The sequence below is a fragment of the Cetorhinus maximus genome, chromosome 24 (genome assembly GCF_964194155.1).
Source record: "Cetorhinus maximus chromosome 24, sCetMax3.hap1.1, whole genome shotgun sequence".
In the NCBI taxonomy this organism is placed as follows: Eukaryota; Metazoa; Chordata; class Chondrichthyes; order Lamniformes; family Cetorhinidae; genus Cetorhinus; species Cetorhinus maximus.
The window spans coordinates 21763547-21781895 of NC_135902.1; the positions used below are offsets into that span (position 1 = coordinate 21763547).

Genomic DNA, 18349 nt, shown 5'->3' on the forward strand with positions numbered 1-18349 from the left:
TTGTCATTTTATCTTCACTGTTCTCTAACTATCCCTGACCTTCTCTTTTGCTCCATCTGCCACTCTCCACTTTTTTAACAGCATAAAACCCATTACAGTCCTACCTCTCTTCAGTTCTGAAGAGTCATATTTGGCTCAAAATGTTAACTCTTTTGCTTCTCTCTCCACAGATGCTGCCAAATCTCTTGAGATTTTCCAGCACTTACTGTTTTTATTTCAGATCTGCAGCATATGCAGTATTTTGCTTTTATTACAGCTGAGAGACACAGTGTGTTATGTACCAGTATGCTCTGTGACACATTCATTTCCTCCCATTTAATGGTGATTTCAAAGGAAAGAGCCATGTGAAACTTCTTCTCTGCTTAGGCAGTCTTTCAGGATCAAGGATGACTTGCTTCCACTCTGATTCGATGGGTTCTAAAATGGCTGATTAGTCCAATACGCGATCTACAGATTCTGTGATATGAAGGGCAGGTGGTGCAGTAAGAATTGGGTAAAAGAATTCTTTGGAGGTTTTGCGCTCCCTCCAATGCCTCAATTTCACTTCTGCATGTGCCTGACGCAGTCTCTCGATGTGTTCAGTGCCTTCCCAAAGAAACCTTCTTCATTTTGGTTGGTCACAAGCCAGGGTCTCCCATGAGTCAGCAGGTATGAGGACACCCCTAAAGCTTTTCTGCTGTCCTCCTGGGAATCTCCTGCCGTAACCAAGTTCCGAGTAGAGCAGTTGCTTTGCGAGTCTAGTGTGAGGCATACAAATTACATGTCCCACCCAGAAGAACTGATTTGGAGTTATTAGCGCCTCAATTCTGGGCAAGTTGGCCTGGGACAGGACTCTGCTGTAAGACCGCTTTTCATGCCCTTCGAATTGGAAGATCTTGCAAAGGCTCAGCTGATGGTACTTCTCCAGTGCTTTGAGCTGCTGCTGTAAATGGCTCAAGTCTCCGAAGCATACTGAAGCATGGGTCACTGCTGCCCGGTAAACCATGATCTTAGTCTCGGGTTTGAGATCCTGGTCCTCAAATACTCTTTTCCTCAGCTGACTGAACGCTGAGCTGGCACATTGGAGGTGATGATAAATTTCGTCATCTATGTCTATCTTTGCTGAGAGGAGCCTCCACAGATATGTAAAATGGTCCACATTTTCCAAGATCTTGCCGCTGATCTGAATTGATGGCAGGGAGTGGGGGTGCGGGGGGTGGGAAGGTGTTTTGCTGTGGGAACTGGTTGGAAGAGGACCTTAGTTTTCCAGATGTTTAGTGAAAGGCCCATTTTCTCATGTGCTTCAGGAAAGTCAATAATGATCTGGGCGCAGTTTCTGAGTGAGCACACACACAAGCATCATCTGCACACTGAAGCAAGATGACCGAGACTGGAGTGGTTTTGGATTGAAGGCGACGTAGGTTGAACAGTTTCCCATCTGTTCTGTAGCTTATCTTTACATCTGTGGGTAATTTGCTGAAGGTGAGGTGCAGATTTGCAATGAAGAAAATGGAGGAGAGAGTTGGTGAAATGACACTGTCTTGTTTGACCCCAGTTTTCACTGATATAGGGTTTGTGGTGGTTTCATTGCAGAGGACCAAGGCATATACACCATCATGGAGTAGGCAGAGGGCGGTGACAAATTACTGACTTACAAAATAGCCGCAATTAATGTCCCAGTACTAGAGATCACCAAACCTAAATGTTGATCAGCTGGTCTCACTGACTCCAAGCAGTGAGTCTGTTTCAATGACCTGAGGCATAGCAGATATCTTCCAGGGTCAACAAAACTGTATAAAATAAATTGGAATTTTATCTTTAGGTCATGCATCAGGTCCGAGGAACACCTTTGACAGGAATGACCTACAGGCTATTCAACACATTCACTAACCCATGTGCCAAGGAAAACCTGTTCAGGTATCAGGAGCTCATCTAGATAAGAAATTGGAACTCAAACTGTCAAGTGGTAGAAAGGAAACAAAGACAGAATGGATTCTGATAACAGAGTGTCAGTGCTGACCGTTATCCGGGAACTGTCAAAGAAAGGTGGAATTGTACTACTTGACTGCAGTAAAGATTTGAGAATCCAACCACCCTGGAGGATTAATTATTTTTCACCAAACAGCAGTCAACATTGCCATCTTTTGCAATTGAAAGGACACTGCAGGTTGTATCCATTAACATAAGGTTGGAGGTGCTAAATTTGATTCCAGTTACAGCACACGTCACTTAGGTGGGGGAGGCGGGGTGATGGTCGAAGATTATTTTTACAATTGGAAGCCTGTGATGAGTGGTGTATCACAGGGATCGGTGCTGGGACTCTTGCTGTTTATACTGTACATTAATGGTTTAAGACATGAATATAGGAGATACGATCAGTAAGTTCACAGATGACACGAAAATTTGTGGTGTCGTAAATAGTGAGGAGGAAAGCCTTAGATCACAGGGCGATATAGATGGGCTGGTAAGATGGGCAGAACAGTGGCAAATGGAATTTAGTCCTGAGAAGTATGAGGTTATGCATTTAGGGAGGGCTAACACGGCAAGGGAGTACACAATGAATGGTAGGACCCTAGGGAGTACAGAGGATCAGAGGGACCGTGGTGTACATGTCCATAGATCCCTGAAGGCAGCAGCACAGGTAGATAAGGTGGTTAAGAAGGCATGTGGGATACTTGCCTTTATTAGCTGAGGCATAGAATATTAGAGCAGGGAGGTTATGTTGGAGCTGTATAAAATGGTAGTTAGGCCACAGCTGCAGTAGTGTGTGCAGTTCTGGTTGCCACACTATAGGAAGGATGTGATTGCACTAGAGAGGATACAGAGGAGACTCACCAGGAGATTTTAACATTTTATAGAATTGTTCTTGCAGCATTCAGGGAAAAAAAAATCAAATTCATGTTTGCATTTGTGATGAAGGTAATTACTCACCCCATTTACCTTCAAATGACTGTATTAAAACAGTCAATAGACATGGTCACACTGCAACCAGCAAGAAGGGCTGACAACTCAAGTTCAACATATTCTTGGAAGTGTCATCACATGCCCTCTAATATTCAACTACCTCACTTAGTCAAACAACCTCTTTTCAAATCACCCAATATTTTTATAACTAATGAATGCAAGTGGTCAGGGAAAATTATTAGAACAATACATAGCTTTAACATCATGATTAATTCCAAAGCACTTCACAGGAGCATTAGAGTCATACAGTCAGAGTTATACAGCACAGAAACAGGCCCTTCAGCCCATTGTGTCCATGCCGGCCATCAAGCACCTATATATTCTAATCCCATTTTCCAGCATTTGGCCCGTAGCCTTGTATGCTACGGTGTTTCAAGTGCTCATCTAAATACTTCTTAAATGTTGTGAGGGTTCCTGTCTCTACCACCCCATCAGGCAGTGTGTTCCAGATTCTAACTACTCTCTGGATGAAAAAATATTTCCTCAAATCCCCTCTAAACTTCCTGCCCCTTACCTTAAATCTATGCCCCCTGGTTATTGGGAAAAAGTTTCTTCCCATCTACCCAATCCATGCTCCTCATTATTTTGTATACCTCTATCAGGTCCCCTCTCAGCCTTCTCTGCTCTAAGGAAAACAACCGTAGCCTATCCAGTATCTCTTCATAGCTGAAACGCTCCAGCCCTGGCAACAATCTGGTGAGTCTCCTCTGTATCCTCTCCAGTGCAATCACATCCTTCCTAGAGTGTGGCGACCAGAACTGCATACAGTACTCCAGCTGTGGCCTAACTAGTGGTTTTTACAGCTTCAACATAACCTCTCTGCTCTTATATTCTATGCCTCAGCTAATAAAGGCAAGTATCCCACATGCCTTCTTAACCACCTTGTCTACCTGTGCTGCTGCCTTCAGGGATCTATGGACATGTACACCACGGTCCCTCTGATCCTCTGTACTTCCTAGGGTACTACTATTCATTGTGTATTCCCTTGCCATGTTAGTCCTCCCAAAATGCATCGCCTCACACTTCTAAGGATTAAATTCCATTTGCCACTGCTCTGCCCATCTTACCAGCCCATCTATATCATCCTGTAATCTTAGGCTTTCCTCCTCACTATTTACGACACCACAAATTTTCGTGTTATCTGTGAACTTACTGATCATACCTCCTACATTCGCGTTTAAATCATTAATGTACACTACAAACAGCAAGAGTCCCAGCACCGATCCCTGTAGTACACCACTCAACACAGGTTTCCAATCGCATAAATAAACTTCGACCATCACCCTCTGCCTCCTGCCACTAAGCCAACTTTGGATCCAAATTGCCCTGGATCTCATGGGCTCTTACCTTCTTGACCATTCTCCTATGCGGGGCCTTGTCAAAAGCCTTACTGGAGTCCATGTAGACTACATCAACTGCACTACCCTCATCAAAACAACTAGTCACCTCCTCAAAAAATTCAGTCAAATTTGTTAGACATGGTCTCCCCCGACAAAGCCATGCTGACTATCCCTGATTAATCCCTGCCTCTCCAAGTTACGATTAATCCTGTCCCTCAGAATGTTTTCCAATAGTTTCCCTACCACTGATGTTAGACTCACTGGCCTACAATTACCTGGTTTATCCCGACTACCCTTCTTGAATAATGGAACCACATTTGCAGTCCTCCAGTCCTCTGGCACCTCTCCAGTGGCCAAAGAGGATTTGAAAATTAGTGTCACCCTTGCAATCTCCTCCCTTGCCTCACATAGCAGCCTAGGATACATCTCATCTGGGCCTGGTATTTATCCAGTTTTAAGCCCGCTAAAACCTCCTCTCTTTCAATGTTAATTTGTTCAAGTATATCACAGTCCCCCTCCCTGATTTCTACATTGTCCTTCTCCATGGTGAACACAAATGAAAAGTAATCATTTAAAACCTCACCTGCGTCCTCCGGCTCCACGCACAGATCGCCACTTTGGTCCCTAATGGGCCCTACTCTCTCTCCCTGGTTATCCTCTTGCCCTTAACATATTTATAAAATGCCTTGGGATTTTCCTTTATCTTGCCCAGCAGAGTTTTTTCAAGCCCCCTCTTCGCTCTCCTAATTACATTTTTAAGTACCCTCCTACACTGTCTATTCTCCTCTAGGGCTTCTGCTGTTTTCAGCCCTCTGTATCTGCCATAAGCCTCCTTTTTTTTCCCTTATCCAATCCTCTATATCCCTTGACATCCAGGGTTCCCTGGACTTATTGGTCCTACCCTTCACCTTTACGGGAACATGTTGGCCCTGAACTCTCACTATTTCCTTTTGAATGACTCCCACTGGTCTGATGTAAACTTTCCTACATGTAGCTGCTCCCAGTCCACTTTGGCCAGATCCAGTCATATTGAAATCGGCCTTCCCCCAATTCAGGACCTTTATTTCCATTCCATCTTTGTCCTTTTCCATAACAATCTTAAATCTTACTGAGTTATGGTCATTATCACTGAAATGTTCCCCTACTGACACTACTGCCACTTCCCGGTTTCATTCCCTAAGTTTAGGTCCAGTACCACCCCTTCTCTTGTAGGACTTTCTACGTGCTGGCTCAAACAGAGAATTCCGTTACACTTTAAGAATTCTGCCCTCTCTAAGCTTTTCATGCTAAGACTATCCCAGTTAATATTGAGGAAGTTGAAATCCCCTAATTTTATTACCCTATTATTTTTACACTTCTCTGAGATTTGCCTACATATCTGCTCCTCTATCTCCCCCTGTTTAGAGGCCTATAGTACACTCCCAGCAAAGTGATTGCCTCCTTTTCATTTTTAATTCTACCCATATGGTCTCATTTGACGAACCTTCTAAGACACCATCACTCCTTACTGCAGTAATTGACTCCTTGATCAATAATGCAATGCCACCTCCTCTTTTACATCCCTCCCGTCACGCCTGAAGATTCTATACCCTGGAATATTGAACTGCTAGTCCTGCCCTTCCCTCAACCATGTCTCTGTGAAAGCAACAATATCATATTCCCAAGTGTTAATCAACACCCTCAATTCATCTGCCTCACTTGTAAGACTCCTTGCATTAAAATAGATGCAATCCAGCCTTGCATTCTTCCCTTGTGCCTTAACAGGTCTATATTTGCTCTGCCTTCCAGACTGACTTAGTTTCTCTTCTATACTTGGCTGTGCATCACCTGCTACTGTATCTCCACTCTGCATCCCACCCCCCTGCCAAATTAGTTTAAACCTCACCCCCCAATAGCACTAGCAAACCTCCCCAGGAGGATGTTGGTCCCGTTCTGGTTCAGGTGCAACCTGCCCGACTTGTTCAGGCCTCATTTTCACCGGAAACAGACCCAGTGATCCAGGAAACTAAAGCCCTCCCTCCTGCACCATCTCTTCAGCCAGTCATTCATCCTCTCTATCCTCCTATTCCTATACTCACTAGCACGTGGCACAGGGAGTAATCCAGAGATTACAACCTTTGAGGTCCTGCTTTTTAATCTGCTATCTAGCTCCCAAATTCTTGTTGCAGGCCATAACCCTCTTTTTACCAATGTTGTTGGTACCAATGTGAACCACGACCTTGGACTGCTCATCTTCCCCCTTCAGAATGCCCTGCAGCCATTCTGTGTTATCCTTGACCCTGGCACCAGGGAGGCAACATGCTATCCTGGAGTCACATCTGCAGCCACAAAAGCACCTGTCTGCACCCCTCACTATTGTGTCTCCTACCACAATTGCTCTTGCACCATTACTCCTCCCCCCTTGTGCAGCTGAGCCACCCACAGTGCCGTGAACTGGCTCTGGCTGCACTCTCCAGAGGAATCTTCACCCTCATCGTTTTCCAACACAGAAACGCGGTTCTTGATTCAGATGCAATCTGGGGCTTTCCTGACTACCTGTCAGCCTCCCTTCTTCTGACTGGTGGTCACACATTCCCTCTCTGACTGCACTTCCTTAAGCTGCGGAGTGACCACATCTAAAAATGTGCTATCCACGTAACCCTCAGTCTCATGGATGCACCGCTGTGTCTCCAGCTAATGCTCAAGCTCCGAAACCTGTTGCTCAAGCTGGTCAAGCCGGTGGCACTTCCTGCACATGTAGTCATCCAGACTGCAAGGACTGTCTAAAAATTCCCATATGCTGCAGGCCATACAACACACAGGACTGAGCTCCCTTGCCATCCTTTTTATTTGTTTTTAATTAAAAGGCTATTTCCTTAAATTTAAACCAAGTAGAAAACTATTTAGTTTTTCTTAAAAAAAACAAATGCTGAGACTCTTACCTTCTGTAATGTCGCTGTGAAGTGGAAAAAAAACAACTTACCCACTACCTACCAATCAACTCTCTCCCTTGTCCTGACATCACTCCTTTTGAATTCCAGTGTGCCGAGTGTCTGGGTGAGAACCGGCACCCTCACAGGTAAACTCCGCTCCGCTCGTTATACAGCCGCTCCGTTCCCACAGGTAAACTCCCACTCTTTATACAGCCGCTCCGTTCCCACAGGTAAACTCCCGCTCTTTATACAGCTGCTCTGCTCCCTCACAGGTAAACTCCCGCTCTTTATACAGCCACTCCACTCTTGCTCTTTTGTTGTTTTATCTTTATTATTTATTTAATTTCCCCCATCCTTAAGTTAATTTAATAATAATCAAGTGATAGTTACTCAGCTGCTAATTTAAATACCAAACAAAGCTAAAAACTGAAATGCTCACCAGCCAATCACCTGCCTGCTCTCCTGTGAACCAGTTTGTTTTTTCAGTGAGTTATCTAACAAGATTTGACACTGATCCACATAAGGAGCTATCTGGACAGAAAAGGAGCTTTTTGGAGTTTCTTAAAGGAAGAAAGTGAGGCAAAGAGGTTTAGGGAGGGAATTCCAGAGCTTAGGCTCAGGCAACTTAAGACACAGCTGCCAATGATGGAACAATTAAAATCAGGGTGCTAAAGAGATCAGAATTAGATGAGTGCACATGTTGTGAGGCTGGAGAAGAGCAGAGATATGGAATGGCGAGGCCATGGAAGAATTTGAATATAAGGATGAGAATTTTAAATTTGAAGTACTGCTTAATTGGAGGCTAATACGAGCACAGGTGTGACTGGTGTGAATCAGTACATGGGCACAAAAGAACACAAAAAAAGTTTATGGAGGGTGGCAGATGGTAGGCCAGCCAGCTGTGCTTTGAAATTGCCAAGTCTATAGGTAAGAAAACATGGATGAGGGTTTCAACAGGTGAGCTGAGGTGGGGGGAGGTGGGGAGGAGAGGAATCAGATGATGTTACAAAGGTGGAACTGGCAGTCTTTATGGTGGTGAGGATATGGGAGCTCATCTCAGGGTCAAATATGGCATCAGGTTTTGCTCCCTGGTTGCTCTCAGCAGTGCCAAGAAAATTAGTTACTAATTCCTGGAGACTCATGAACAATACTAGAAGGTTGGCAACCAACTGTCCCTAATTTCACGCAGCCTTGTACTATTTACTTAGTTACTCACACATTTAGATGAGTGAGATGGGGGAAGATGGTGGCAGAGTTGTAATGTCACTTAACTAGTAAACCAGTGGCCCAGGGGTCTGGGGGACACGGGTTCAAATTCCCGTGGTGGAATTCCAGCTGGTGGAATTTAAATTCAATTAATAAATCTGGAATATATAATGCTAGTCTTATAATGGTGAACTTAAAATTATCATTTATTGTTGAAAAAACCCATCTGCTTCACTAATGTCCTTTAGAGAAGGACATCCTTAACTGGTCTGGCCTACATGTAACTCCAGATTCATAGTAACATGGTCGACTCTTAACTGCCCACTGGAATGGCCTGGCATGACACTCAATTCAAGGACAATTAGGGATGCAACAAATGCTGACCTTGCCAGCAACGCCCAGATCCCATGAAAGAATTAAAAAAATCAGATAGCAAAATAATAATGCACTCATAACTTTTTTGACCTCCAATAGCAATGATTTCCTCAGCCTCAGATAGTGTCTCTCCTGCAGTTGCAGCAACTTCCCCCTGAATGGAATTATTTTTGAACGAAATGGATCATCAGGTTTACCTGCCTCCCTGTTGCTGAGAAATGTGTGAAAAGAAATTCAGACCAACTACAGACTGGTGCGCAGGTGATGGTGGGTAAAATCCCGCATAGATTGAGATCTTCAATCCATATGCAATGGCTCGGATCTGAGGATAGAGAGGAGGGTATTCAAGTGTGCAAGTGGTGCTGAGCTGGATGGCATAAAACATGGATAGTGCAAATGATTTTGAAAGCATGGATTAAGCAAGAGGGAAGAACGGGAGCAGATGGAGTTCAACGCAACATAAATTTATAGGGTAAAGAAAAAGGCCATTCATCCCATCATACTCTTTGGAAGAGCAATCCAATTAGTTTCACTTCCTTCCAGCTTTTCCAATAGTCCAGCAAATCTTTTTCTCTTCAAGTATTTGTCCAATCCCATTTTGAAAGTTATCATTGAATCTGTTTCCATCGCCCTTTCAAGCAGAGCATTTCAGATAATAAATCACTGTGTAAACCTTTCTCCTCACCAGCCTCAAATCTTAAATCTGTGTCCTCTTGGTTATCAACTTTTCTGCAAGAGGATAGCTTGTCTATCAAAAACCATCATGGTTTTGAAAATCAATGAAATCTGTCCTTAACTTTCTCTGCTCTAAGATGACCAATCCCAGCTTCGTGGGTCCTTCCACATAACTGAAGTCTGTCACTTCTGGTAGCATTCTTGTAAATCTCTTCTGTACCCTCCCCAAAGTCTTCACGTTCTTCTTAATGCATGGTGTTCAGGATTGGGCACAATACTGCAGTTGAAGCCTAACTAGTGTGTTATAGAGGTTTAGCATAACTTCCTTGTTTTTTTACACATTTAACATTTGTATCTACATATGTAACATTTCATTTTTAATGCACAAGTGTTTGACTACATGTCCAAGAACTCATTCTTGGCATAGAGGTTGTGAATTAATCTGTAATTTCAAAGTTTGTATTTTTTGAGGCAGGCCCTAAGGAAAACAGGGCAAGGAAAACAGGGCAAGGAAACTGACCATCCCAGTTTCTAAGGAAACAAAAACTGGAACTGAGATTGAAAACCAAAACTCCTGGGGAGGATGAAACTGGTTGAGGCTAAAGGGATGCACAGTCACCCAAGCTCAGTAGTGGTACAAAATGAGTCCAGTGGTGTAGTACAGGCAGGCTGAAGAAGACAGGCTAGATCCAGAAGCTGAGAATAAGCAGAGGTATAGTTGCCGAAGCTGTTTTTGTTAAAGATAACATTGGTGGATCTATGCTATCCAGACCGTGGTAAGCAGAGCTAAGGAGGTTTTGCAGTCATGTGCCATTTTTGGTGAAGACCGTGTCCCTGGAGCTCGGGTCAGTTGTGCGTTGCTGTCAGTTGAGCATCAAGGCATATCCTAAAATGAGGAGCTGAAATTCTTTCTAAGAAAGACAGAGTTTTGAAGAATTTGTGACTGAGTTTGATGACCTATATACTGTGTGCACTGCTGAGCAAATTTGCAAGATCTCTCTCAGTTTTATTTGCCATTGAATGTGTAAATTATGGTTTATAACCACCCACAATTTGCCTGTTAATTCATGTTTAACTTATGATGATTCTGGGTTGTAGGGTATTGGTGGTTAGCTGAGATAGAATTTAGTGTTTGCTTTGATTGACTCTTGTATAGTAAAAATTTTTCTGTTTTTAACTCGTGGCATCTTGTGGCTTCATTCTATTAGTAAATAACTGGGAATTCGGGTTTCTTTTTTTAAAAAAAACGTTACTGTTCTCTACCACGATTTTAACAAGATTGTTTCAGAAAAATACATTTCTAAAGGTCATAAGACAGTTGACATTGTTCAGCAATTTGCTTCAGTTCATGTGTGGTGTATGTGACTGACAGAGCAAAATCTGGCTTTGAGAAATCAATGGTCAGGGCCTAGGACATCAGATTCAGACAATAATGCTGGACAAAACCCAAAAGGTTGGTGGTATGAGTTAGTTAACACAATAGAGGACAGATCCTTTGCTATGAGAAGAAATCAGAGTCATTTCATTAACACTTCAGATCATCTTATCTGAGGTGTTAATGAAGAGGAGCTTTTGAGAAAGGTGAGGGTGGTCAAAGATTAGACTCTACAATGCCAAGTATGGAGGGGCTTCAGTTGATGCCCCGCAGGTTACTGAGTTACCAGCCAAGGCCTACCAAGCCTAGACTAAAAGCTCACTCCTCTGTAGAGGAGGATTGAACAGCTACTGATGTCTACTCACTTTCATCACAGTAAACTACAATGAGATGTCTGGTGGCTCCAGAGCCTGACAGCAAAATATGAACGAGAATACAAGAAAACCCAATGCACTAGATTTCTCAGGTTCTTGACAGGTAATGCTGAATGTTACTTGGGCTTACATGAGCTGAGTCCATTGAGAATTACAGAGGTGAGCCCTGGCTCTCGGACTGTGACGCTGAGTGGGACCCTAATGTCACCCTGATTAATAAAGTATCGATCAATGCTATCCTTTCCTCTGTGGTGAGATCTCTATTTTAAAGATTGTCAACAGGTCTGGACAAATAGGTGGAGTTCAATGGGGAAAGTGCAAGGTCATCACTTTGGATCCAAGAAAGATAGATCACAGTATTTTCTAAGTGATGAGAAGCCAGAAACTGCAAAGGAACAGAGAGATTTAGAGGTACAAGTAGAACAAAAAATCACAAGGGGTTGTTGGACAGGTGCAAAAAATAATTACAAAGGTTAATGGAATTTTGGCCTTTAACCTCAAGAGGGTTGGAATACAAAGGAGATGGTAGGATGATGCTTCAGCAGAGCTCCAGTCAGATCCCATTTGGTGAACTGCACTCAGTTCTGCAGCTCAGGGAGAATAAATTGATTTTGCAGATGTGGGGGCAGGGCGTAGCACAGATTCACCAGAACAATAGAGACCAAAAGGGTTAAATTATGAAGACTTGTTCCATAGATTAAGCCAGTATTCCCTAGAGCATAAAAGATCATACGCGATCTAACAGAAGTGTTAAAATGATTAAAGGATTTGATAGGGTAGAGAGAGAGAGAAACTATTTCCTCTCGTGGAAGAGTTCAGAAAGAGCTAGGTGGCATTAGCTTAAAATTAGACATAGGCCATTCAGGAGCAAAGTTATTTCTTCACACAGAGGAAAGTGAAAATTTGGAATACTCTCCCCAAAAAGCTTTTGAAGCTGGGGGTCAGTTGCAATTTTGATACTGAGGCTAACAGATTTTTGTTGGGAAAGGATAGTATGGTTGCAGAACCAAGGTAGGTAAATGGAGTTAAGATACAGATCAACCATGGTCTAATTGAACGGAGGAACAGATTGGAGGAGCTGAATGGCTGAATCTTGTTGCTATGTTCCTAGGACAGAGAAGTCCACATACTCTCTGGAATTGTATGATGCCGATATTCACAGCTAGCACAATTTATCAGTGGCTGGATATGACCCACAGTGCTCTCACAATTCTCAAATCAATATCCAGCCAGGTGCCGTGAGATAAAATGTAACTGAAACTCAAGTGAAAATCAGTTTAATTCTTCTGGAATACCTTATTTTCCTTCAAGTTGAAAATTTCACTTGTTCTCAAACTGAGTTGAATGATTACACCATGAGCAAACCAAATTAAAATAGGCTGCATATAATGGCACAAGAAATCCTGGCCATAATGAAGATGATTGTGCAATTCTCCCATCAATCACTGCATCGTTCTAAGAAACTGGTATTGATTGTATGCATATGCAATGTATTATATAACTATCATTTATTAATTGCATTTTGCTGGAGAATTAATCCTGTTGTGGTTTAGAGACTCTCAAGTCCCAACTCACTGGCTGACACCAAAGGTATTCTCCTCTGGCTCTTTCAAAGAGAAATCCAGTTCACCCTATACCACTCTCCTTCCCTCATCTCCCTGCAAAATTTTCTCTTCATTGCACTTATCCAATTGCATTTTGAAGGATTTAACTGAATTTGAATCTAGCACCTTTTCAGCTAGTAACACTGCCAACTTCGAAACGGGAGCAAAAGTTTAACAATAGATTTTTAGTGGCTGTAAATAGTTTGAAAGGTTGTTTTAAAGTCATCTGAAAGCCCAGACTTTGAAAACTGAAATGATTTCAATTATGTATTCACATGAAACACAAGAAGAGTTTGGTCAATGATTGTACTCATCCAAAACACTGCACGAGTGAGGCTGGGTAGGGTTAACTATCACCAGATGCTGAGCAAAAGCAAATGTTTTGTCAATATAAAGCAGTGCACAATAACACAAGCTGACCAACCCACACCGAGACAAACCAAAAAAATCAAGGAGGATGTGAGAAAGACCATTTTTACATAGTGAGTAGCAATGTCCTAGAACTCGTTGCCTAGGATGGTGGTGGAAGCAGAGACGGTGAACGATTTCAAAAGAAAATTGGATGGGCACCTGAGGGAAACAAACATGCACTGCTACGGGGATAGAGTGGGGCAATGGGACTCACTGGATTGCTCGACAGAGAGCTGGCATAGATTCGATAGGAATGGCATCCTTCATGCTTTAATGACTCTGACTCTATAACAAGTCCACACTGGCCAGCCCACGCCGGCACAAACCAGCCAATCACTTTGGTTCTGTTCAATATCAAAAAAATTAAAACATAGATTTCACTCTCATTTAATTGATGAAATTTTCATTTATGTTTAAGAGTTTGAACCAGGAAAAACTTGCAGTTTTCTTTTCATAAGATTGATCCAAATCCTTTCATTCTTTTTGGCACCAGCAACTCTGTAGGCACCTTGCACTCATCCTTACAAAGCGTTCCCCAAGCACCATAATCCTAAAACGTTTGGTCACAGCACATTCCTAGCGTTTGTTCACCCTAGTTTAATTCATAAGTTCACTAAACGGCTCAGCCTGTAAATTATAGGTCCATCTAATGAAACATTCAACAGTTAAATTAACAGGTCTTAGAACGAGCTGCATTTACAGTAGCTACAATCTTTACTAATTTCCAGGCCAAAATCAATAAAGATGCTTCTTCTCAGCATATCTCCAACATAACACTAACGCTTGAAATGGTTTCTTCTTTCAATGAGGGTGTTTGCTATGACAGGCCCTCTGGATTAGCCTTAGACCTCTAACAGCCTCAGATTAATGAGCGAGTGAACATGTGGCCAAATATAAATCCATAACCAATAGCTGCTGGTACAAGGGGATTAGTTTATGGACCTTAATGAGTCACAGTTTTGCTTTTCTTGCAAAGTGAAGTCTTCACTCAAACCTATTACTTCAGAATGCTATCCTTTATTACGAGAAGAATTGAAGGTAAAAGTAAGGATGTTATGCTTCAGTATGCTCCAGCATTGGTGAGACTGCATCTTGAATATTTTGTGCAGTTTTGGTCTCCTTATTTAAGGAAGGGTGTAAATGCGTTGGAGGCGGATCAGAGGAGGTTTATTCGATTAATACCTGGAATGAGCGGGTTGTCTTATGAGGATAGGTTGGACAGACTGGACTTGTTTCCACTGGAGTTTAGAAGAGTGAGGGGTGACTTGATTGATGTATATAAGATCCTGAATGGTCTTGTCAAGGCGGACATGGAATGGATGTTTCCTCTTGTGGGTGAGTCCAGAACTAGGGGGCACTGTTTTAAAATTATGGGCCGCTCTGAAAGGACAGAGGTGAGGAGAATTTTTTTCTCTCAGAATCTTGTGCAACTTTGGAACTCTCTGCCTCAGAAGGTGGTGGAGGCAGGGTCACTGAATATTTTTAAGGCAGGGGTAGATAGATTCTTGTTAGACAAGGGAATCAAACGTTATTGGGGGTAGATGGGACTATGGAAATCGAAACACAAACTAGTCAGCCATGATCTTATTGAATGATGGAGCAGGCTCAAGGGGCCGAATGGCCTACTTCTGCTCCTATTTCGTATATAAAGATCTCTAGGGTGTCAAATATTTTGGAAGTTTGCTGCTCAGTGAACTTTCCAGCACTCATTGAAATTCAAGAACATACAGATGCATGTTACTGTCTTAAGTGCGCTCGACCATAATGCATATTCACTGCAGCAAGATGGCTGTGTGTTTACTGGGATGGTAGCAAACAATTCAACAAACAATTTAAGTGCCAAAATAAATGCTGAGCTATGCACCATATTTGTTGGGGCTCTCGGCACTGTGCCGCTATTTGCTGGGGTCCCCATTTGAAGGGGGTTCTAAAGATCAGAAGTGTGGGACTGAAGTACAAGCAGAACTGTGGAGGAATTGAAGATTCCACTTCAAATAGCAGAAGAGGGAATGCATCCTCCCTTGCACCATGTGGATGTGCAACATGGACTCCTTTAGACTGCAAAATTACAAGCAGCCTAGAAATCCGTGATGCGGCATAAAAACCTATTGGATGAGATTGCTATATGCAGCACACCAGATCCAAACGGTACCCCACATAACTACTTTTGCTGGATAGATTCAGCGGTATAGGTATTGCAATTCTGTGGGACATGCCGAATAGAACCTTGTTGTTACCCTGTCCATTATGGTTCACACGATACACCACGAGGTCTCACATTTACATCAGGTTATCGCTCAGAAGTTCCGCTAATACACAACTTATATCAACATCACTGCCTGACATCACTCCCATTGGAAAATGAATGGGAAGCTGGACAGGAGACAGGACTGGCCCTGCCCCAACCACAGTGCACTGCAGCCATAAGTCTCCACATTCAGGCTAGTTTGTGGGCCCTCGCTCCCTCTGCTCCAGGCTAATGCATTGTTCATGTGTGAAATTACAACTGTACCTTTAAACCATCTGCCTCCAGCAGCTCTGTTTCTGAATCTTCACCTTCCTATAAGACAAGAATTTACAAGGTTAAAGGGATCACTCCAGGCTGCAGGGCAGCTATCAGACTGAAAAGCAATGCAGAGTGACAAGCTCTTGCCAGAGACACAGATGAGATAAAATCCAATTTCAGACAGGCAGCCGCCTAATGGACTCAAGGTATACCCTGCATGCCAGATACAAAAAGCTTTCTGGAACATACATCAACCAGGATTCACAGCAATGGTAGATTCACTAAACCCATGGAAATACTTGGAAAAGACAGTAGCCCTGGTTCTACAAATTACATTCACCACAGCCAAAAGTAAAAGATTCCCCTCTGAAGGAAGTGACTTTATGTTGGGTTATGGGTTCCATGAGCACAAGTTGCTCTCCAGTACCTCACCCAACTGGTCATTTTCCACACAAGTCCAAATGGCAGGTTATGCAACCATAAGAGCATTACAGACAAACTTGATCCTGCCCTCACTCAATGCCCATATTCCAAAAGGGCTTGCTGGACAATGATTGGGAGCAGAACCAAGGCAGTATTCTTCTCTGTCTCTCTGCCCCTAAACTAGAGCATTCTACCAGTTGGAGCATCAGAGGACAGTTGACTGCGATTGAATCTGGGACGCCAGGGTCCATTCGGTTCAGGGGCCAGTGTCTTGACTCACGAGACTTTCCATAGAATGGAATAGCAGATTGACGCTCCATCCCTTCCACCTCCTAGCCTTTCTACGTCTGGCTCCCCTGACTCCCCCTAGTTGTCCATGTATGTCAAAGAATTGAGCAATATTCCTGTACTAAAGGGGCAATGAGTGACTGTAACCAAGTTCACACTTGCTAATCTGAAAGGTTTATTTTTCAATATAGCAGAGAGCAAAGCAGTCTGTGAATCTGGTTTAAGCTCTGCAGGCACTACTCAGTTCTCCTTTTGATAGTATTCCCCCTTACAATGTTAATTAATTTCAAGCACGTGCCTTTAATGCAACTTTAAAGTAAAGCAGAATCATGCAAGGTGTGCTAGTAATGTCCTCAATCCACAAAGATAAATATTTCTATTCCCAGATTCCTGTCTCACTGCCTCCAGAAACTTCTTTCCCAGTCCAGTTCTGTGGGCCCTGACATCTAATACCAGAGGAGAAACAGCTTTGTCAGCCAGTCTCAGATAAACCCAAAACAGCTGGCTCTCCCTTTCTCAATACAGTTAACTGGTTGTATTGAACAAGGACATTCAGCAATTTCAAAGCACTCTCAGTCCTGATCCTGGGATCAGAGGGAAACAAAAGGGATATATTTTTGGGAAGATTCTCTCTCACTTGTCACTCACCAGTGGACTGCTGCTCTCGTCCTCTTCCTCAAGCTCATCTGCCTCCTCCATTCTGCTGATATCATCATCGCCATATCCAGCAGACACCAGCCCTCCTTTCGTGCCTGAAACACAGAGAACAAAGTAAAACAGTAACAGAACAGTACCCATCAGTACTGTACCCCCATGTGATAGAGTGGCGAACCTATACCCACCAGTACCGTACCCCAGTGTTATAGTGACAGGCCTGTGCCCACCAGAATTGTGCCCCAGTGTTATACAGTGGCAAAGCTATACTCGCCAGTGCTGAACCCGAGTGTTATACAATGGCAAACCTATAATCACCAATACTGTACCACGGCAGCACATTACAGGAGCTCACCAAGCCACCTTAGACAGCACCTTCCATACCCACAACCAATACCATTTAGAAGGACAAGGGCAGCAGATAGATGGGAACACCACCATCCGGAAGTTCCCCTCTAAGCTAGTCACCATCCTGACTTGGAAATATATCACCGTTCCTTCACTGTCACTGGATCAAAATCCTGGATCTCCCTCCATTGCGGGTGTACCTACACTACATGGACTGCAGTGGTTCAAGAAGGCAGCTCGCCACCACCTTCTCAAGGGCAATTATGGATGGGCAATAAATGCTGGCCTAGCCAGCAACACGCAAATCCCATGAATGAATAAAAAGAGTTATACAGTGACTGACCTGTACCCACCAGTAGTTACTCCAGTATTATACAGGAACAGATCTGAAATCACCAGTTCTGATGATAGGTCAGAGACTTGAAATTTTAACTCTGTTTATCTCTTCACAGTTACTGCCTAATGTACTGAGAGTTTCCAGCACTGGGTGTCTAGCCAAGCTGTTGCAGTAAAGGTACAATACTGGTATCTACCCAATGTTGAAAATTGTCCAGGTATGTCCTGTCCACAAAAAGCAGGACAAATACAATCAGGCAGTTACTGTCTCATCAGTCTACTTCCAATCATCAGCAAAGCAATGGAAGGTGTCAGTGATATCAAGCGGCACTTACGTTGCAATAACCTGCTCATTGATGCTCAGTTTGGGTTTCGCCAGGGCCACTCAGCTCCAGATCTCATTACAGCCTTGGTCCAAACATGGACAAAAGAGCTGAATTCAAGGTGAGAGTGAGAGTGAAGATGAGGTGAGAGTGACTGCCTTTGACATCAAGCATTTGACCAAGTCCATCAATCAGCCCTATCAAAATTGAAACCAATGGGGATTGGATGAAAACTCCAATGGTTGAAGCCATACCT

General features: G+C 43.2%; 1 protein-coding gene across 1 annotated transcript in view; it reads right to left on the minus strand.

Moving 5' to 3' along the window:
* sap30bp (SAP30 binding protein) overlaps window positions 1–18349 on the minus strand; it is a 92241-nt gene that overhangs the window by 63526 nt on the left and 10366 nt on the right. The window contains exons 2-3 of the mRNA XM_078570848.1: window positions 17081–17184; window positions 15728–15775 (exon numbers count right to left, since the gene is read on the minus strand). Coding sequence (XP_078426974.1) covers window positions 15728–15775; window positions 17081–17184 — 152 coding nt within the window. The remainder of the gene's footprint in view (window positions 1–15727; window positions 15776–17080; window positions 17185–18349) is intronic.